This window comes from Coenobita brevimanus, chromosome 19, assembly GCF_032717465.1.
Source record: "Coenobita brevimanus isolate Jiangsu-jjx chromosome 19, ASM3271746v2, whole genome shotgun sequence".
In the NCBI taxonomy this organism is placed as follows: domain Eukaryota; kingdom Metazoa; phylum Arthropoda; class Malacostraca; order Decapoda; family Coenobitidae; genus Coenobita; species Coenobita brevimanus.
In genome coordinates this window covers 26,280,685-26,303,954 of record NC_136972.1, presented here as the reverse complement: position 1 = coordinate 26,303,954, position 23,270 = coordinate 26,280,685, and the positions used below count along the sequence as shown (strand labels likewise).

Here is a 23,270-nt window from a genome sequence, read left to right as displayed (position 1 = left end):
CGAAGCTCCCTAACACTTTTTCCTAAGCGATTTATTTTGCTCATTATAGCTGTTTCTGTGGCCTTATGGTGAGGAGTGTGAAGGGAGAAGTTGCTACTCTTTCGCCTGTATTCTCGTAGGTTGAGGAAACGCCCTAACACCTTTTCCTAAGCGATTTATTTTAATACACATTACTCTCCTGTTCTGTTACATAAACCCTGCCAATAATGCTATACTCTCAAAGGATGACGAGGAAATCAAAGAACCTGCCACTGTGCCATCTCTTTTGTCTGCAAGGTCCCTAAAATGCTTTACTGTATAGATGTTTGTATAGAGAGAATTATGGCTTTATGTGTATATTTTAGCTATCCATGCGGGAAATGGAAAATATATATATATAAATGTTTTTCTGAACGTTTTTTATATGATTTGCAATAACTAGCTCTGTAGAAATAATCTTTTTTAAATATAGGTGTATAAAAATTAGAAAAAAATATTTGAATGTTTTAATATGAATTATGAATGTTTTAAAAAGGAATTGTATTTTTTTTTTCATGTAGTTGGCAATGAGTGTGTAGAATATTATAATTATGTAAACTGGCTCTATAGGTTTGCAATGAAAATTAAAACGACCTATACGTGTGTGTGTGTGTGTGTGTGTGTTTGTGTATGTGTGTGTGTGTGTGTGTGTAGAGAGGAAAGAGATTTTAAATGCTTCTGTTTGTAATGAGTATGTAGGTTATTATATGTACCTTGGCTATACATGATTTGCAATGAAGAAATGTGAATGAATTAATCGGAGAAATACAAATGTGTGTGTGTGTGTGTGTGTGTGTGTGTGTGTGTGTGTGTAAATGGGTGAGTGCAAAGTGAATGTAAATTTCTGAGAGAGAGAGAGAGAGAGAGAGAGAGAGAGAGAGAGAGAGAGAGAGAGAGAGAGAGAGAGAGAGAGAGAGAGAGAGAGAGAAGCCGTGAATACAGTCTAAAACTCCATAAAATCAATAGCCATGAACTTGCCACAGCTTAATATTATAGCACATGTACTGACAACTCCAAGGGAAATATTTCAGTACACATTACATTACAGTGAACATGTACAGGACGAGTTTGTACAGTCTAGTCATATTACTTTACATTTCGCAGTGTAATAATAGTAGAATGAGATGTGTTTTTTTTTTATATATTATTTTTTGCTGCTGACAGACAAATTTATTCGATTTTAATACAGTCCTCTGGTGTGAAAGATATTATGTGGGAGCCTCGGTGTTAAAGAAATTATTTGGCAGGCCTCTGGTGTTAAAAAAATTATTTGGGAGCCTCTGGTGTTGAATGGAATTATCTGGGAGGCCTCTGGTGTTTAAAGAAATTATTTGGGAGGCTTCTGGTGTTAATGAAATTATTTGGCAGGCCTCTGGTGTTAAAGAAATTATGTGGGAAGCTTCTGGTGTTAAAGAAATTATTTGGCAGGCCTCTGGTGTTAAAGAAATTATTTGGGAGGCTCTGGTGTTGAAAGAAGTTATTTGGGAGGCCTGTGGTGTTAAAGAAATTATTTGGGAGGCCTCTGGTGTTGAAAGAAGTTATTTGGGAGGCCTGTGGTGTTAAAGAAATTACTGGGAGAGCTTCTGGTGTTAAAAGAAATTATTTGGGAGGCCTGTGATGTTGAAAGAAATTATTTGGGAGGCCTCCGGTGTTAAAGAAATTATTTGGGAGGCTTCTGGTGTTAAAGAAATTATTTGAGAGACCCCTGGTGTTAAAGAAATTATTTGAGAGACCCCTGGTGTAAAAGAAATTATTTGGGAGGCTTCTGGTGTTCAAAGGAATTATTCTGGATATAAATATAATCTCCATTTTGAAAAGTCTGTCCTAAATATAAAAAAAAATCGTCCGGAGATGGCAATAAATACATTTTTAAAAGGACGTTCACCAGCTCAAAGGCTTAAGTGTATCCGAAATAGGTGAAAATCTTAAACCCTTTCATTTCGATGTCTGTATCCTTATTCTTGTTACCTCCAGACGATTTTCTTCAGCTCAGGAGAGGCTTTTGGAACCGGAGGGGTTAGACATGGGCCCGTATTGTCATCGGCTACGGAAGCTCCCTAACACCTTTTCCTGAGCGACTTATTTTGTTCTGTTACACCTTACTGATCATATCCGTGTGACAAATCATTCCAATATCGCCATACTCCACAACATACAACAGGATATTAGCCAGCCATACCTAAAACTAAATCGCTAAGGAAGAGGTTTTAGGGAGCTTCCTTAACCTCCACTACAAGAGGTCTCCCCCAAGCTGAATAAAATCGTCTGAAGGCAGCAAGAATTAATTATAAAAAAAAGGCCGTCATCGTACTGAAGGGCGGAGGAGAAAGGGAGACCGAGGATGAGGGACGTATGGCCTAATTTCCGCAACACCTCTTCCTCAGCGATTTATTCTCAGCATCACACCTCAGTATCCCTTTGTGTGTTGCTGATGGAAACTTTGTCAATATGAAAATGTGATAAATGACATAAAACAGAACGTTAAGGTGTACTGCGCTGGGTAAATCGCTAAGGAAATGGTGTTACGGGGGAGGAGGATATGGAGGAGGGTGGCGTGGAATGGCGTGAAGTGCAATTGAAAAAAAAAAAATAATAATAATCAAACTGTGCCATTTAGTAGTTCGTCTTAAATGAACAAAAATATGAACAAAAAATGAACATTAATTTTAGTACAACAATGTGCCATGTAAAAATTGTTATAAAAAAAAAAATGAAATGCTTTAGCAATGAAAACCAGTCGTCAAAAAAAATAAATAAATAAAAATAATAATGATAATGGAGTTTGTATTGGTGATGTAAAGTGGTGATTTGTGGTGATAGTGATAAGGGTGGTGACAGGAGTGATGACAGAAGGGTGGTGATTAGAGTGATGATACGAGTGAGACTGGTGATAGGGGAATGTTGACAACAGAATGGTGATAGAAGAAAATGATAAGTGGTGAAACGTGATTACATGAGTGGTGAAAGGAGTGGTAAAGGGAAAGTGATGATAAGAGAATGATGATGAAGGGTGGTGATAAGTGGTGATGACAGAAAGGTGACAGAAGTGATGAGTAGTGATGACAACATAATGATAAGACAAGTGATGACTAGGATGGTGATAGGAAAGACTGGAGGCATTTTTAAAACTTTGGGTGTCTTGCGATAGATAAATATATAGTGATGGAATTATATGATAAAATAAGTGCATGTAATGTTGCGAAATTATTAAGGATACTGAAAAAAAAGAAAAAAAGAAAGCTGCTGGATAACATTAGGTTCAATTTTTAAAAAGGATTTGATGTCTATGTTTAAATAAAAATATATGTATGAATGTTATAAGTTCAAAAAATGTTTAAAAAGAATGTTTATTGATGTTATTCCTTACGTTTCAAATTTTTAAAAGAATCTGACTCACTGTTACCTGTTTAGTTGAGAAATTTTAAATCCATAGGTATAGAAACTTAATTATTTTGAGTTAAATTTAAATACTGATGTTTATCGATGTTTATTCGCTTTTTTTTTTTCTGTTGCAATGTGGTTAGAATGTACTTTGATTTTATTTTTTTTAATGTTGCACTTAGTTCCTACATTTTTTTTTATTTTATTGTACATTAATGGCAACACGACTGATGAAGAACTTGTCAATGGCTATCGCTTGAAAAATGATAAATAAATAAAAAAACTGAAGTATTGGTGTGTTTTATCCTTACTAAGCTACTGATAAGAGATAACAAACAAACAAACAAACAAACAAACAAACAAACACACACACACACACACACACACACTAAAACCAGCGTGTGCAGATTCAGAATGAGGGTCGCATTTCTACGTGGCTCTGTATTCTTGCTAACTGCACTCTATAACGTGGGATGCAGGCTAATTATATGCAATAATTACAGGCGTTCCACAAATGACCGTCAATTAGCGGGGTCTGTTTACACCTGCGCGTAATTAATTAGTTTTCGTTAAGCCCGTGAGAGAGAGAGAGAGAGAGAGAGAGAGAGAGAGAGGGTGTAAGGCAATGGGGCTGGGAGGAAGGGGAGGTAGGAAGCAAGGAAGTCGGCGAGGAAGTGGTGGGAGGGGACAAGTGGGAGAGGGGAGAGTGTTGTGGTGGAGTGGGGGAATGGGAAGGGGAGAGAGGGGAAACGGAAGGAGTAAGAAGCTTGGGAAAAAGGAAGAGGGCATTGGAAAACATTACGCAATTCATAAGTTACCCCTTTATAAGCCATTTTCTTTTAAATACATAAAGACAGAAAACCAAACTTTCATCGCGTACTTAACAAAATACAACTACTTCTCAGTATGACCATTTCTTTCTTTCGTTTCTTTTTTTCTCTTTTACCCTAAGTGTTTTAATGTATCCCTTTGCTCTCACCCTTTCCTGCTACATCGTTCCCTAGAGTGTTGGGACTTCTAACGGTAAATAAAGAACAGTTATTAAAAAATATAATAAATATCGTCCTCAACTCCGTAAGGCTCTTTCCCCGATTGTTCTGTGGCAAATGAATCGCGTCTATCTTGCATTACCTCCAGGACCCATATTCTCATCGGGCAAAGTAGTTCCCTAACACTTCTTCCTCTGCGATTTATTTTTGGATATGGCTGGTTAATAACCTTTTGTACGTTAGTTATGTTACGGCGATGTTAGAGGGATTTACGTAACACGGAGGAGAGTACGGTGTAATAAGGAAAATAATTCGCTTTGGAAAAGGTGTTGGGGCCACGGAGAGTGAATAAACACAAGACGAGAGATTCCTAGCAACTGCAATGAAAAACTTGTTGCATTGGATACTAAACAGATTGCATCATGTTGACGTCCCTGTATGCTTGGTGAACGTCCTACGGGAGATGAACGTCACAGGAAGCAACAGAATGCTTTGTGTGTGTGTGTGTGTGTGTGTGTGTGTGTGTAACATTATATTACTGAGACTTGATGGGATCCAAATACTGTACATGCAACCACATAAAACGACATACTACCCGCACGTACTTTAAATGCCCATCACGGTTAGGGCCTGAGAGAGAGAGAGAGAGAGAGAGAGAGAGTCAAATTCTACATTCTTCCATCAAGAGAGAGGGAACCTGGAGCTATGCTACTAAGTCTAGACTTGGCACTTTCTCCCAAGTGGCATTAAATAAGAGAGAGAAAAAAATCCAATCAGCCTTAAAACTTGAAACTCTATGGGCCACATCCATACTCTCTTGGTCGTCACTTGAAGTAGGTGTAAAATTAACATCTCTCTATGTTCAATACTGAAGGCTGAGGTATGGGCATATTACCATTTGTTTCTAATTATTATGCCTCACAAGGCATGATGTCCTTCCCCTGGAGTCATCAATTACTATTTCCCTCTCGAAAATAGCTTTTAGGTTACAGAGTCCTCATGGGTGTCCATGACATGATGTCATGCCACCCATAAATTGTTGTAGTCCTCCTTTCACGCTAAGGGTACAAAACATGTGTGAGAAGTGATATGCTGCATGACAGTGAGACTGGGCCAGTGAGAGGAACAGGCAGTCTGTACTGGTCAGAAATGAGAATGGTGAGACATATATGCAAGGCATCACTGAATGACTAAACTGAGAAATATGTACTGTGAGAGACCTGGCAGAAAAGATATCATCAAAACTATGCAAACCAGTGGGGTGTCCCAGTCTGGACATGCTGCAAGGAAAGGGGAGCAGGGGGCCTGGCTGAAGAGGGTCACAGGTATCAATGTGGAGGGTAAAACGACCAGCTGTAGACTAGAGAAAATGTGGAATGGGTCATGCATGGAGACCTCCAAAACAGGGGACTGAGTAAGGAAATGGCTCAAGATCACAACCAATGGAGGGCTGCCATCAAATAAATAGATCTAAACATCCTAACATGGTCGAAGTTCTCTAAACATAAATGTAAAACAAAAGCATTAATGCTGTATCAAGTTTTCCCAATAAATACTTGTGAGTTACAAGTTGATGTTGTTGATCAACCCCAGTCTGTTATGCCAATCATGCTCATCAACCACAGGCCAGCAACTGCCTTTGCAGGGCTGTCTCATGCAGTGAACCAGTGTTCTCTTGTGGATGATAATGCCTCACCACAACAGGGTAAGAGAACAGTGTGGAGGTTGGTTCCTGGATGGATGCCACATTTGTGTCTCTCCATCCAGCTAACACGGACACCACAGCAAGCTCCACTTCACCAAGTAATCTGGCTATATGGTTACCACCCAGCATTGTATGTGGTTTTCTGACTTACAGGAAGCCATTAGGCTTGTCATTCAGTGTAAAGCCACCTAAAGTGGAAAGAAGAGTAACAAAAAGAAAATGACAGGAAGGAAGGGGAGAAGTAGGAAGGGAGGAGGACAGACACAGAGACAGAATTATTCATTCATTCATTGCCAAACGCCATGTATCCCAAACTATAGAAAAATTTTCTCCCTTTCCATGAACATTATTTTGATCAAAATTATGAGTGGTTTTCTAACTGTAATGTCACAAAATCAAACATTTAAATGCTATAATTCATCTTGCCTTCAATAATACAAAGGTAAATATAAGCTACATATACAATAAGAAAGTTATATCATCATCATCTTCACATCCACCTAAGGATCAGGTGAAGCAGGAACCAGAAACTAAGAATGAATAAGTATACCAGCATAAGCAGGAGAGTTATCAACAGCATGTTCAATATATGACTGACTGTTATCCCATCAATCTTTCCAAGAACGTAACCTGACTGATCGTAAAGAGGGATTTAAGTGTATGGCTAACTGTAAAGAAATCATAACACAGTATACCTGAGAAGACACTATGTATCAAATACACTCAATCCTTGAGTACCGCGGGCAATAGGGACTGGACAAGGACCGTGGTACCCAAATCCGCGTCACTCAGACAATATGTTTACATGTATAATGGTACAATGTGTTCTGGCAACTTTCCAAAACTCTCACTTTTACCCCATCTTACCACCTAACCCCACGTAAATTACCCCCACTTGCACCCACCATCAGGTAAAACATTGAAAGAGATATAACTGTTGTAATTAAAAACATCAATGGTATTAAAAATAGCATTAACAAAAATAAAAGTTGGGATGGGTACCCTTTTGTTGATATGTAGCTCCCCGGTATTTTCCTCCCATCCCCCAACCCCAATGTTGTTGTCAAAGTTTCGCCTTCTCTCATATCATGTGGCCTTCAGGAGAGACCTTAGGCCATATGGTTAGACAAAAATTTATGGGTCTGGCAATTTTAGAGTACGAAATAGAACGAAAATTTGTGCTAACAAGAAAAAATTACTTTAATCCCTGTGTTCTCGTGAGTTAGCGTTCAGTTTCACATTTTTCGTTTGATATCGTGTTTCCCAATGCATTTCTGATAAACTAAACATATGGCTAAACTGCTCAATCAGTTCGAAATGTGTTGAGAAGAGCGATACCGAACGAAGAGTAATGTGTTGGGAAGAGTGATACCGAACGAAGAGTGTGAAACGGAACGCTAACTTAGAACAACACATGGATGAAAGAGAACCTTTTTTCTGGTTTGCAAACATTTTCGCTCTATTTTGTTCCCTAAAACAGCCAGACCCGAAAATTTTAGTCTAACTATACAGCCTAACGTCTCTCCCGAAGGCCACATGATACGAGAAGGCGAAACTTTGACAACAACTTTGGGGTTGGGGGGCGGGAGTAAAATACCGTGGAGCTACGTATCAACAAAAGGGTACTCAGTGGAGGTGGTGTTGACCCAGTCCAACTTCTGTTTTTGTTAATGCCATTTTTAATACCACTGATGTTTTTAATTACAACAGTTATATCTCTTTCAGTGTTTTACCTGATGGTGCGTAAAGGTGGAGGTAAATACGTTGGGTAAGATGGTAAAAAGGGGTAAAAGTGAGAGTTTGCTTTCTCTGACGCTCCACATAATGCCCTATAAGCTTCTCAGTCAGTTTCAGGACAACATATAAACCTTCACAGCTGCCAGGATTGCATCACTTCCTACGCACGATCTTTATCTTCTCCCTGTCCTTCCAAATCATTATGATGGTGCTTTCTTTTATGCTATGGTTTTTCTTTTTTTCTTTTGCCATTTTGGTATTTGTACGCTTAAAGCAGTGGAAGAACCTTACCAATTCAGTTCATATTCCTCCAGTTTGTTTTCTGTATTTTTCTGACTATTTTCAAGGTGGTAAATAAACCATACGTGCTCCCTACGTGTCAGCAAGTGGGTTGGTGGAGGGTTAGTGCCCCTCCCCGTAAAACAAATAACTCAAGAATCAAAAGGCCACCCCTTATGGGATTATGGCGTCTGGCAATAGATAGATAGATAGAAATTACCTTTTCCTGCTGAAAAATTTCCCACTTTTTATCATCACGTTCCTTAAGCCATAACATGATTGTCTTGATGTACTCAAAGGTGATTTTCGTCTCCCAACTTCCCAACTGGATGCTACATTAGGTTAGGTTAAATTATAAGGTATAGTTAAGCTAGGTTAGGTCAAGTTTAAACACTTAGGTTAGGACAGGCCCTAATTTCGCCGTAACCCTAATGTGTCAAACAAGTTGACAGCGGAATACAACTTAAAACGACGGGGGAAACAGATTTAGTATGAAACGTTTATTTACCTCCCAGAAGTAATCCGACAAACATAAGACTATCAGGAAGATGAACGAAGAATGTGAAACTGAATGTTCACTTACACGAGCAGAAGTATTTTGTGTGTGTGTGTGTGTGTTCTTACCTAATTGTATCTTTACAGGAATGAGTTAAGCTCGTACTGTCCCGTGTCTTAAACCATATTTATCGTACATATCCTTAAATTCGTACACGAGCAGTGTGTGTGTGTGTGTGTGTGTGTGTGTGATTAGCAAACATTTTCGTTCAGTTTCGTCTCCTAAAACTCGAAACCCATATGACTGTGAGGTAGAGTCTGTGAGACGCGAGAAAGGACTTGATAGCCGTATGCTCAGTCGGTCCTAAATGTGTTGGGAAGCACGAAACCGAACGAAAAATGTGGAACTGAACACTAACAAGAACACATAGACGAAAGTATTTTTTTCTAATTAGTAAACATTTTCGTTCCATTTCGTCCCCTAAAACTGCGAAACCCATTATGAGTGTGGGGTGGAACTAGGTGAAACATGAGAAAGGATTGATAACAGTATGCTCAGTTAGTTGGAAGTGTTGGGAAGCATTAAATCGAACGAAGAATGTGGAACTAAACGCTACGATAACACATGGACGAAAGAGTAATTTTTCCTCTAATTAGCAAACATTTTCGTTCCTTAAAACTGCAAAATCCATGATAATTGTGGGTAAGAACTAGATGAGGCATGAGAAAGGACTGATAACCATATGCCCAGTTGGTCCAAAATGTGTTGGGAAGCATGAAATCAAACGAAGAATGTGGAACTGAACTGTAACTTACGAGAACGCAAGGATTTTTTTTTTTTTTTTCTGATTAGCATACAATGTCGTTCCATTTTGTCCCCTGAAATTGCCGAAACCCATAAATTTCGTCAAACCGTTCGGCCTTGAGTTTGCCCAGAAAACATATTTCCATTCTGTATGCGCATTCATAAAAACCACCAGGAACCCTCAGCCAGGAACAACGCTTGCCCATTCGTTTCAAAACTAACCATAGGTTTTTCACGAAAATATGCCCACTGTGCTTCCTAGGCAAAATTTCAGCAACCTAACCTACCCTAACCTATCCCATCACACTAGGGCTGTTTGGCTGAGGTGGCTGGCTGTGGTACTGAGATAAATACCCATACAGAATGGAAATATGCGCCCAGGAAATGTACCCAGAGGTTAGAGGGTGACGTCATAGCGCGCGGCTTTCAAATTTCGTCCCCAGGCCAGCTGACTTCCCGCGTGAGCTCGAGTTTTTCCGCGTGTTGACATGACTTGTCTCATTATGCTGACCGCGTTAGAACAAAAACGTGTTACTCAACCACGTGTTACTTAAGGATTGAGTGTACTGTACTTCACAGTATTAAAAGCAGTGCAGTCAAGTCTCAACATGCACATGATGCTCAGAAACTATCTATAGCCAGATGCCTCAATCCCAGGATGGGACATAACGAAAATCTGGTTCATGCAATTATCACAAAAACCATACTTAAAAACATATGGGGAAAAATCATCCTGAGTGGACATAAAAAGGATTTTACTTCTGAGCAACATTCCAAACCCCATATACCCTAAACTTTTGCACCATACACATACTACCTCCCACACAAGGTACAGTAAACTCTCCAATTACCCATTGTAATTCAGCCATACCCTATGCTGAATAACATGAGATACTGGATATTGCATAGTACTGTACTCCCCATCGGTTCAATATTCGGTGTCGGGCCTGATATTGTGTTACTATCTGTCTTGCCCCTTTATCCTAAATACTTTCCCATGAGCAAAAGATGAAAACTAAGCATAAAATTCAATAAAATAGTGATACAATACAGTACAGTAATACAGCACTGGTTGGCTATCACTTAAGAGCCAATTGATATGCCTCAACACTGGATATTAAACAGAACTGCCAGTTACATCCTGTTTTGGCGTCGGAAGTTGCATAATTTCACCGGATATTGCTTTAATAGAATTGAGCCAGCAGTGCTGGATATTGTGCTGGGTTGGATATTGCGACGACGGATAACTGAGTTTATTGGTATACATAATACTATACTGTACTGTACTTGTTTTCTGCATCCTAGGACACTACATCATTTGACAAATTGAAAGTTAAAACACAAAAATGGCAGAACTGGTAACATACCCTAACAGCTCTGAATGTACATGATGTACAGCAGGTACTGTATAAGCAAAAAACATAAACTGGCCAACTGGGCCTCCCATGCCCATATACTGAAAGAATCAAACACTTAGTCCTACACATTGTGCTACTTCCTTCCTAAATTAGTCCTCATACAAACCCAGTACTATAAAAAAAGCACAGTACCTGTACAGTACTTACCTGGAAGTACGAGTTTGCTGCTTATTAAATCTTGGTCCATTTCAATGTAAGTACAGCATATATATAAAACAGTTAATAAAAAAATACAGCAGGTAAACAAAAAATATACCCTAGGCAGAGTCTTGGCATTTACAACAAATGGTACTGAGAGGGCCATGAATATCACAAGTTGATGAATCTAGTATGATAATTTCATAGGTTGATCTACCAGTTTATCTAGAGCCAAAAGTTTTAATCCCAAATGGGGTAGCAACAAACAAATCACCTTCAAATTATCCTGTACTCTATCATCAGGCAGCCCTCTTCCATCCCATTCTGTTCTTACAGATTATACCCCTCCACCATATTCTTCCACTTTACTCTTTGCCTCTCTCTCTCTCTCTCTCTCTCTCAATCCATCTCACTCACATACACTCTCCTGGTCAGTTTCTCACTCTCCATTTGGTCCACAGATGAAAATGCTAATTCTCTTTTGACCTCCCAAAGTGTACTGTCCATTATTACCTGAAGTGTCCAAGTTACTCCCCAACTTTACATAAAAGTAATATATCACATCTAATTACACAATTTTACACACTCAATGCTACTTTCAGGCTAATAATGAAAGCACTCCATGGTCTAGAAATCCCAATGCACACTCCAACATACAATTATACACCCTGTGCTCCTCTCAAACATTTGCTATAAACACCCTCAGCTATAGAAATCCCTATACTGTACAGTGTACACAATTTGTATGCATATTTTCAAGCTCACAAAATTAAAGTATCAGCAATGTTAATATGTTACTGTGTTGGGGATGTCCATGAGTAAGCAGTTCTTTGCTTCTGTCATTGAGAATTTCCCTAAAACTGCCTAACCAGCTAAAGATGGAAACTGCTGGAGGAAAAAAGAAATCTAACATGTGTAGTAACATATGCCATGCATATATCCACCACTGTGCTGATAGCAGAAAGTCTGGCCCTCCAATTACAATAATGTCAAATTCATGGATGTAACAGCACAGTACTCAAATGCATGAGATTCTACCATATTAAACCCTTCACTCAGTTGATGTCTTTTTTAGTTTTTTCTTGATACCACCGGAAAAAGTTCTCCATCTTAAGGAGACCACTAGTAGTTAAGGCTATATCTAACCCCACCAGTTCAGGAAATTTTCCCATCCATCCATCACCTAATCCAGTGTTGCCCCATGAGGAGCATAGGAGCCTGGGTCTAGGCAAGTTGGTCCTGACATTTAAGATGAGAGTGACCAGCTTCACTCATCTCTGGCAAAACTGAATAAAAATCATAAGGAGGTGACAAAAATAAACCGGGCTACATCTGCATTACCTCCAACTCAAGAAGTCTCCCCAAAGCTAAATAAAATCATCATGATATGGCAAGAATAAACATAAAAGACATCCTCTGGCTGAAGAGGATAAGGAAGCTTATGTACTCACCAGCTGCAGTGCACCCAAGGGACTGAAGTGACATGTTCTCCGAGATGGGATGGAGAGGCACGAGGTCGACAGCACCAAGACGAGGGTGGACCCCTTCATGCTGACTCAGGTCTATCAATTTATATGCCTCTGTACATGCAGCTTCAACACATTGGCCTGAAATAATTATAAAGCTTTAGTACGGTACTGAAGCTGCAGTTATAAATCATTTAAGCTTAAGTTCTGTACAATATATAAGTCTTTACTATAATGTATGTTGCCTTTGTTGCCATTAACTCCAAAGTGAATTAGAGAATTACTGTATTATCTATAAGAGTTCTACTGCCATCTATAAAGTTGAAATGCCAAATTCCCTTGTTTAACATTACCAACCATGTGGCAAACTTGTGATATTTTGAACACATCCCTGATTTACTATAAAGAATCTGGACAAGGCTACTCAGTCTAGATATTTAAGGTTAGGGTGAACACTTGTTGGAGTGCTTTAAACATTTATACAGTACAACCAAGTGCTGTATTCATTTCTTGGCTTTATGATTACCACACAGTACTCAGTACACACCTATGTTGTCTTCATTTGAAACAATTGTGATGACTGATCTATGATAGTCCACATCTTGGAATATGTTCAGAACTGCAGCATTAATCTGCCAATCTGGCTGCGCAGCAGGTAATACAGGAGGGTTGACAGCTTTCAGGGCAGCACCGGCAATTTTCTCCACAATGCTCAGTTTTCGGCCTTCTGAGACGTTTAAAAGGCATGCCACCAGTTGCCGAGACATGATGCAGGGTTAACAGGAACTGCTGCAGAAGACTGGCTGAGATGATTCTGAAATAAAGTTGTTACCGGTATTAAGCTGGCTGTACTAGATATACAGTGATGCAACCAATACAGTTACACAAGAGTTGGCCCTTATTTAAAGTCTGAGATGTCTGCAGTTAGAATGCCACTAAAGTGAAACATGGTGAGACATTTCTGGTTGATGACTGAGAAGTTAAAAGAGCAAAAATCACCCATTTCTGGTTTCAAAACAAATTAATTCTGATTCATGTGCAACTTTAACTGGTGAAAAAGTTTTAATGCTTCAGGAATTTAATAATGAAACAACTTTAAATGAAGGCAAAATGAAGAGATGCACTGCACCATCATCAGCCCACAAAAAATTTAAACATAACACAGGTACAGAATATGAATGATCAGGGTACCACAACTTATCTTACAAAACTAGGGTAGGTGTAAAACAAACCTGGGTTAATAATTTAAGATGACTGTTGAACATCAAATTTAATCAACTTTTGGACCAACTGTTCCCCAATTAGTTTATCATATGGACAGTTGTCTTAAGAATACTGGTATTTCCTACTCTAATTTTCCTCAAAAATGCCTCTATGGTACAAAGAATTATATGCCATATTTGTAGCAAAAATTCATCAATGGCACAGAGTACACCATGAAGAGATGTTCCAATGATACTCCAGTGCTCAATGATGGGTTTCCTAACTAGGACATTACAGTATTCAAATGAGTGAGATTATAAAACTAACCCCTTCGCCCTGACAATGCATTTTATATATAATTTATTAACATCCAGCCACAAGATTAATTTATTCACCTTTGTAGAGACATTTCAAGCTGAATGAGTCTGATATACGGTCGACTTAATCCCTTCACTGCTAGAGACCTGTCCTATACTGAGTCAAATAGCCTGGCAATAGCAAGAGTGACAAAATAATACATCCTTGGATCGAAAGGATTAATTAGGAGGTATCACAAATGACTGCATCACAGACCCAACAGTGTGGTGTTGGAGGCCTCAGCAATGGGTACCTCAAACATGTTATTTTTTCCACTAGACTTTAGGTGTCAATCAAGCAATCAATAGCCAGATGTCTTATTCCCATTTGTGGTGGCCAGCATGCCTCTGAGTAAGTTGTTTTATGGGGAGGGTACTAACCCTCCACAACACATATGACTTTAGGTGTATTATGTTGAATTTTGTCATCCATTTCCACTGAAAATCATTTTTTTATGGAGGTTAGAACCGGTCATATCTATAAAAACAAAAAAAAGTGTCGTTTGTGACAGACATGGATATGAAATTCAAACAAGCCACACTAAAAGGAAATGGAGCACCTAAATGACTGTGTGGTCAAAAACAGAAACTGTAAATTTACTGATGTTATAGCTGAAAGATATGGCATTCATGGTTAGGCTGGGTCCACTCTGAATAATTAAAAAATGATCATGAGAAATAACACAGAGATTTATCATGACGGTGCTATGCCCAGCTAATACCTCGTGCAATGCCATACTGTAACTGTCCTGTCCTTAAGTTGGTCATGTAACATAAGGTCAAAGATCTGTCCATGAAGCATATTAACTCCGTGGATATAGAGGATTTCTCAGATAAATTAGTCACTACTGCATTAGCTGCACATAATACAACGTTCTTAGTTATTACCTAAAATCATCATCATGACAGTTTTTAATCTCTTAATACAGCAGCTTTCCCTGAACTGAATTACATCATCTGATATTAGTAGGGGTAGAATACTGTACACAGCTCAAAATTAGTAAGATGCTGAAGGATTGAGGGAGTGGCAGTCATGAACTCAACCTCTCATCATGATCGGAAACAAGCTAAGGATTAAATTCACAGTCATGAGCAATCTGTTCATTTGCAGGGGTGTATCGTATTAACAACGTCACTCAGACACAACAGCATTTCAATGGATTTCTAAATGGACGATTCTCTGTTACAAATTTCCCAAATGAGTCTCATAACACCAAATAAGATTAATTTAATATTTTATACATACTTCTGGGAGGAAGAAATAAGCTTAGTGATGGCTGGGTGAGCCTTGTCTAAAATGACCTCTTGCCGGAGACGATTAATACTAAAAAGTGGGTACAGGGTACAATGATAACCTTGATAAGACGGGGAAGCGCTGTGCTGGGGAAACGACCTTAGCAACATGTATTTTAACAATCGAAATTTTACAGCAAATAACCACATCAGATATATAGCTCATTGAATTTTAGCTTTTCAATATTTTTATTCAGTTTTAAGATAGGTATTCAGTTTATAAGATCCCTTGTTTGATAAGGCTATGTAAACATCTCAGCTGATCTTTGTTTACGTTTTGAGAGGAAAACTGTGAAATCTAAAACAGATGCTATAACGAAAAGGGAATTATCTGTGTTTAGTGAGAAGAATCAACAAATCATAATGGCTATAAGTCGACTTTTATTCCTACTGGAAGGGCATCAAGTGAAGTGGAATGGCCTAACTCAACACGTAACGAGATGTTTTCGTGCAACCCCAAATCGGAGCAACATTATCAACACTGGTTCTGGGTGTCGTAATTATTCGTACAGTAGAATGAGCGAATCAAAATTAAATATTGACCAAGAGCACATTGTTTCAAAGGACACAATCTTGTTCAAAAATGACAACACTGGTTTCTTCAAAATGATGAATGTTTTTGCAGTGTCCCAGTTTTTCTTCTGGTCATACCTAAGCCACTTTGCCTTCACAACCATGAAGGATGTGACAATCAGTGAGAAAGACAAAGCCAATGAAAGATTACCATGGTGGAGAAAGACAAACTTTGGCCAGTTCAGATATGGCATTACGACAGCAAGCTTTTTAATAGGTGCAGTATCAGTGTGATGATTCACAATTTTGAGTTTTTGCAGCATTGAACACACTATTTTTTCTTTATTTTTTCCTTGTAACTCAGAGAACTGTTTGCTAAACTAGGGTGGTAACCATATAACCAAATAATGGCTGGTGGTTTAATGGGTTAAGGACATGGACCCAACTTATGATGGGGAAAAAAAAAAAAAATGGATGATGAATGGATTACTGTATCTTTTAGTGCTATATGGCTGTCATTGCGTTTTATGTATTCCAGCTTTATAACATTCGGCAGCTAATGTTGTAACATTGATTCATTTCAGTAAATGACAGTTTGTTGGACCTGCAAGTACCAGTTTTCTTCAGCTTGGATAATCTGAATTTACTGAAGTTCATATTAGATTATACAACATTTGAGTCCTGTAATGTATTAATTTTTGTAATACGATTTATTTTTTTTTTTTTTTAACATTCCTGCTATCAGAAGTAACTGATATCCCAGTGCATCTTATAGTTTATCATATTAAGAATAAATAACCCACTGCTTTTGACAGGATGGGGGACGCTGGCTATCAGCTGGATATACACTTTACGCTCTGTTCGCTACCTGGTGCTGAAGAAGGGTGGCCGTGAACTTCTCTTTATCACCTTCGCTCCTATCAACCGGGCCAGATACAAAACTGTGCCACTGGAAAAAGTATAAACGGTTTTTATTCCATCCTTGCCCAGATTTTCATAAATTTTTAGCTTTATCTTGCCTGGGGTAGAAAGACAATACTACAGCTTGATCCTTTCCACAGCATTTCATCTTGACTAGCATCTTATTCCATTCTTACAACTAAACATTCAGCATGGAAGGATAGCAATTTTATGCCAAGTTTGAGTAAAAAGGATACAGTTACATACTGTGCTTCATAGTTTAATTTGTAGTTTATGTTTTCCAACAATGAATTTTTCATAACTTATTATGCAGTAAATGCAGTATTTTGTGATGTTTTTTCATTCCATTATTCTTTAAAGGTTGTGGTGTATTATTTAATAACTGATTGTAAGACTTCTGTTTCACTGGTCATACATGAGAATATTCTTCCTCTTTACAGGCTTGAATGCATTCTAGTTTACAGTACCATAGTTTAATGGTGTCAGTACAGTATTTGAGGGAGAGAATTATTTTGGGATATCAGTGAGTGGGATGGAATGAGATACTGCAGCTGAATGTTGATAAGGTTGCATGAAGGATTTTAAGTCACGACCACTTTGAATAACATTCTAGAATTGAAAGTCAGGCAACAAACAAACCTAAATCAGTAAATATGATTGGTGATTTTTTGTATTAAATAATTATGACCTTGGCTAAAGAGAACTGAAGAACCAGTGTTGGGTTTGATAGGTCACATCAAGACATAGCCTTATATACAGAACTGTAATTGATATTATAATTTACATCTACTGTAAACAGAAGAAAATTTTCAGCCATGCAATCACCAGCCTTGGCTTGTAACCTATTGAGTGTTTCCATGTTTTTAATGAACTGCAAATATAAGTACTGTCCTATTCTGTAGAGTATCATGGTTTAGAACAACTCTTATTGCCTTAGGAAAACAGTTGTCATTGTGTGTAAATGTTAAAACAGAAATTAATTGTCATTTGTAAGATGTGTTGAATATGATGCTTTATGATATAATATCTTTTTTGTAATCTTCTTACACAGAAAGCAGCATACATCACTGGACTACACCTGCAGTGCAGACATTCAGTTGTTCATATGCCAAAAGATAGCATTATTGTAGCTTAGGGTACTGTAACTGTTGGTGTGCTTTAGTAATACAGTACTGTACATTGTATGCAGGCTATAAAGTGATAAAAGTGGTACCGGTACTGGTAATTTATGTGTGTTCTAAGACTGTTGTTGCTTTTGCAGGTTTCTGCAACACAGAGTCGGGTAACAGCGAAGGCGCATCTTCCTATCAAAGTCCAAGGAATGCGTCTTCATTACATTTTAGACATGCGAGGCCAGTTCACGAACACTAAGTTATTTGACTACTCTGCAGGTCTCCGAAGATCATGGGCTAAATAAGACTTGACTTCCCTTTGCTCTCTACTAGAGTTTTTATTCATGAATCTTTTCAGAAGTGACTTGGAAAACTATTGAGTGGTTTTATATCTTTGGAAACACAGTACAGTATAGCTAATATAGTACTGCATGAATATTTCCTGTATTACATATGTCTTTAGAGAGTACAATACTGCAGTGTACTAACATCAACACAGTACACTACTTATAAACAGCAAATGCAGTAGCTATACCAGTACTTCTGTAGCCTTGAGAAATATTCATATGGTATATAAAACAAATGGTAACATTTGTCTTCCATTACCCCCTGCAAGGTGTAAGAAGCTATGGATAGACTCTTGTTATTAATATAAAAGATGATTTATTGCCTGACTGGACTCTGTAACATCAAAATTATACTGACATGGTACAAATAAGTGTAAAAAATGTAGCATGAAAATATTAGGTTATGATGATGAAAAAGTAAATATTTCAACTGTTAAGTTCTTCAGTTTTACTGTGGTGTTTGTAAAAAGGATACCAACTGTATTATAATGTAACATGAAGTGGTTCCAGTTAATATAATGAAGTTTTTGTTATCCTTGCAGAAGATTTGTTATCCTTGCAGATGATTTATTAGGGTTAAATAATGTATCAATGATTGCACTACACTGTATTTCACTGGGCATGATGCTGTTAATTCTCCCACTTTTGTACTTTCTTTTTCCTTCTGTTTGGATTCTACCTGACCCCATCTTTAGGCAGGGAAAAAAAAAAAAAAGAGTCATTGTGAAGATGATGAGACCTCCTCGTCTTTTGTTCTTTCTCTTCTCATGTTTCTGGATTTTACCTCACATCATCTTTCGGTGAGACCTTGAGTTATGATGATGAAAATATTATTGAGCAGATAACTTGTAAGATTGTGCTGCATGTATGTTTAAATCAAAATAATACTTATTTACCACTACAACTGTTGCACTCTTGTTTACTAGATACTCTTCTACTTATATCAGCAACCTTATTTTCAGCATCTTTCTTCAGTTCAATGACAACTTGTATCTCTAGCCTCTTGAAACTGGGGACATTTATTTTATCCTGGAAAAATGATCAGGATAATGACAAATGATGACAACTAACCTTCACACTCTAAGGATCATATTCATATTAGGTAATGCAGCTCCCTAGCACCTCTTCCCCGCCAATTTATTTCTGTGTTTGGTATGTTCATATTTTCTTTTATGCTCTTTATGCAATCCATCTTGATATATACAAGATATAATTAACAATGATAATCTGTAATGTAAAAAATAAATAATTAAGGAGGAGGTGCTACAAAGTCTTTTAAACTGACAAGAATATGATCCGGAGATACATTCCTAAAGCTGAATACAACTGTAGAGGAGTAGCACTATTCCCTGTTCAACTAATTAGTTGAGTGTATAAGTTTTGGGAAAGAAGCAGGCTTAGACTTAATGCTTGATAGAGTAGGATAAGTTTGGTTAAATTATGTTAGCATGGATGAAAGTACCTAGGGATGGACTGGCCTCAGGGATACATCAACCTAAATGTGAAGAAATGACCCATCTGAGCTGTACTGAGTTAAGGTATGGGTGTAGTAGAAAGCTCACTGGAACATAGCAGAGGAATTAGGTTGAGCAGGATATGGCCCTTGGAGCAGTTATCACACCTGTGGACAAAGAAGGCTTTGATTACTGTAATGCTTCCTGACTATACAAGGGTCATTGTTATTGATGTAGTAGTAACCCCAGGTCAATCTCACTATGAGCAGGAAATTAGCAACTTCAACTGATAGCTTCTAGAGGTCTTATTGAGGTTATGGCTGTCTGGTGGTGGTTCTTGAAGGGTGTTGTTTTGGCTGAAGGTTTTGCATGGCTGTGGTTGCTGTTTGTGACTGCTATGTCCTGATCTAGAATACAGTAAGCATCAGTTAACTGCAGGTCTTTCACCTTATGACTGATTTCCATCCTTTTGCAACTTATCACATAGCTCAGAAATCAGTAATCTTTGGTTCTTTATCCTTTACACAACAGCTACAATACTTCTTCATTGCTAGAAATATACTTTTGTGTTAATTTATTGTTACAACCCAGCATTCAAGTTGGAGAGATGGCAGTTTAAGGCCAAGTTAAAACAGAGTATGGCAGAACTGCAGACTATATACAGTAATTGACTCCAGCAGTATTTACCCCTAAGGAAAAAGAAGGCTAAGATTAGTGCCTATCGGCTGCACAAAGGTCACAATAAATTTTTTAGTAAGAGCTGTATTCTAGGTTGCATAGAAAGCTCCATAGCACCCCCTTTTTATATTTTTTTGCATACTACTCTACACCTTTTTATCCTCTCTCATGGTATTTACATAATTATCAACATAGTTTGTATCAATAAAACACAAAAGGTACAGTGGTGTAATGTAACCAACTGTGCAGAATACATTGCTATGGAAGTGCTATTACAAATCTCCAAATCCACTTCTATTACAACCCTATGACACAGCTTTCCCCTTGAATACAATCATAGGATACATCTGACTGAACAAGGGCAAGGGGGAAACTATGCAAGAGTCTGACGGGCCCCAGAATTATACCCAGGCTGGCTGACTGCGCTATCCATTGCACCACTAGTCTTGTTGCATGCAATTCAATGAACTTGTGTCTGATTCCATATCCATAAACTTTTTTTGGACTTTGGTTGTGCATAACATTACTTATGCTTTTACCTTCACTCACAGAGCTACCAAACACTTCACTGTCAAACCGAAGTGATAAATCACGTGGAAAACAAGGCAAAATAAATTATTCATGGTAATATATAACTACTATGGAGGCCTACTCATCGTAAAAGCTGTTTGACATCTTTATGAATACAAACTGTCATGTTCACTTGATAGTGCATGGACTCCTGCCGCCTTTTTAAAATAATTGTTGTTATCATTTGATGATGGAAATATTGCCTGTCACATTTGCACAAAATTTTACCTGCTGCAGCCCCCTTTGCCTTTGGTAGTTAGCATGAAACTCCAAAGGTTGGATTGTACATATAGCCAAAGGTTACTAAATTCTAAATTGTTGGGAAGTTCTGTTTATCCACAGAGAGATGGTAATTGATTATCTATATGTAGCTAAGAGGTTTTAATCTGATGGCAGAAGCATAATGGCATCACGTTTTCAAATTTGTTTATTATTTTTACAGTAAGCATCAAACAGTCCCAAGACCGAGATGTGATTCGAAAGAGCGACTGTGAATACGAGCAAATACAACTAGTAGATCTGCCTATTGATATGTGATTTTGTGTAAATACTTGGCGATTAACTGGAGCAACATTATCGAAACAGGTAGGTGATTATTTGCCACAAAGAGCGTAGATTTCTAAGGGATATTTAGTTGCGGAGGATGGTGTGTAAGTCAACTCCAGCGATTTAAGCTACATTACCAACAATTGTAACAAATTAACAAGACTATTTCAAATAAATGAAGACAAATAGGGTTCATAGTCTTCAAGTATGCAGTAGATGAGGAAAATGACAAGTGTTGCATGCTGGAAGACACTGCAGTTTCTTACTGACCTTGGTATGTGAAATATTCCTCGATTGAAATAGACGTATGACGATTCAAACTTCATAATTTTAACATTACAAACTCCTGTCTCTCTTAAATGGTCATAGGCAGCATAATCCCATTTGTACAGTGAAGCTGATGACAGCAAGCACAATTATAAGATCAGCCTGTAGCCATTAATCTCTTATAATTACTGATATTAGAAAAAAGAAAAAAAAAACTTGCTGTGTCCATAGTGAATGCTTAGCTGTAAGAAGAAATTAGAATATGGTGCTAATCACAAATAAGTGCTATGTAACGGCTGAATGATTTTTTTTTTTTTCTGCCATTAGGTGACGAGAAATGAGCTGCAAAAGGGCGAAAATCTCTGCCAAGTTAAAATGAACGAAATGCGGTTACTTATAAGGTTTTAACTGCTCATGCAGCATGAGTACTACTACTACTAGTAGTAGTAGTAGTACTACCACCACCACCACACCACCACCACCACTACTACAACTATTTCTGCTACTATTACTACTACTACTACTTCTACCTTCTTATTTTTCCAGCCTCTGCAGAACGTCCCTGGAGCAGACACCAAGAAGAGAGAGGAAGAGAAAGAAAGGGAGAAGAGAGAGGGAGGAAAAGCAAGAGAAGAAAGAAGAGAGGAGTCGAAAGAAGAGCAAAAGAGAGGAGGAGGAAAGAAAAGCAGAAGGAAGAAGAAAGACAAGAGGAGGAAGCGAGGAGGGAAAAGCAGAAGAGGGGCTGAGCAAAGGGAGAGGAAAAAGATAAAGAAATCAGTTGGCACGAGATGATGGACTGAGAGGAGGAAGGAAGAAGGAAGAACAATAGAACAGAAGCAGAGGGAGGAAGAGGAAGAAAAGAAGGAGGAGGAAAAAGAGAAAAAGAGAGAAGACAAGGAAGAAGAGAGGAGGAAGGAAGACACCAAGACTGAGGTGGAAGGAGAGAAGAAGAAGAGAGGAGGAGGGTGGAAGGCAAGAAGAGAGAGGAAGAGAAGGGGAAAGAGAAGGAAAGGGGAGAAGAAGAGGGACGAGGAAAGGATGGTGAAGCAAGAGGAAGAGAAGAGGCGAAGGGAAGAAGCGAGAGAAGAGAGAAGGAAACACGAAGAGACAAGGGAGAGAGAAGAGAGGCAGAGTGATATAAGGAAACTGACGGAAAAGAAGGAGGAGCCAGGCACGAAGCAGGACAAAAAGAAAAAGAGTGTGAAAGTTACAAGAAAATCGAAGCTAAAAGAAGTACAGAAGAAGAAGCGACATATAAAAGCTAAAACCACAGCTAGCGATACCCCAAGCATTTATCAAAAGAGCAAAGTCCCATCTTTCAAAAAATTCTTCTCGGAAAAGCTGGAGCTCACCAAGGACAAAGAGTACGTCGTCGTGAAGGAGGAACTTAAAATCAAGTTCAAGATGTTCTGCCTGGATCACCAAGTACCCGAGCTTGATGATTCGCCGCTGGGAAAGATGATGGTTGAGCTTGGTGCCGTGCCATCAGAGAGAAAGCTTCAGATGCATGGTTACAGGCTTCGTACACCGACATATGCGGGAGTGAGATGGATCAAAGGCCCGGCTAATCCTGACTATA

General features: G+C 38.3%; 2 protein-coding genes across 2 annotated transcripts in view; one reads left to right on the top strand and one right to left on the bottom strand.

Annotated features, from left to right (window-relative positions):
* The window catches only part of LOC145391639 (uncharacterized), a 113,006-nt gene extending 99,808 nt beyond the window's left edge, over positions 1-13,198 (bottom strand). Inside the window, exons 1-2 of the mRNA XM_080266184.1 lie at positions 12,979-13,198; positions 12,417-12,572 (exon numbers count right to left, since the gene is read on the bottom strand). Of these exons, the coding sequence (XP_080122310.1) occupies positions 12,417-12,572; positions 12,979-13,198 (376 nt within the window). The remainder of the gene's footprint in view (positions 1-12,416; positions 12,573-12,978) is intronic.
* A 2,376-nt stretch (positions 13,199-15,574) lies between these two features.
* Positions 15,575-18,581, top strand: LOC145391637 (transmembrane protein 223). The gene is made up of 3 exons (XM_080266180.1): positions 15,575-16,073; positions 16,612-16,754; positions 17,979-18,581. The coding sequence occupies exons 1-3, from the start codon at positions 15,647-15,649 to the stop codon at positions 18,132-18,134; spliced, it is 726 nt and encodes a 241-aa protein (XP_080122306.1). The 5' UTR covers positions 15,575-15,646; the 3' UTR covers positions 18,135-18,581.
* Positions 18,582-23,270: the final 4,689 nt, after the last annotated feature.

Coding starts and splice junctions, on each gene's coding strand:
- LOC145391637 (XM_080266180.1), top strand. CDS start 15,647: ATGGCTATAAGTCGACTTTTATTCCTACTGGAAGGGCATCAAGTGAAG. Junction 16,074..16,611: donor GACAGCAAGCTTTTTAATAG/GTGCAGTATCAG, acceptor TGCTTTTGACAG/GATGGGGGACGCTGGCTATC. Junction 16,755..17,978: donor AAACTGTGCCACTGGAAAAA/GTATAAACGGTT, acceptor TTGCTTTTGCAG/GTTTCTGCAACACAGAGTCG.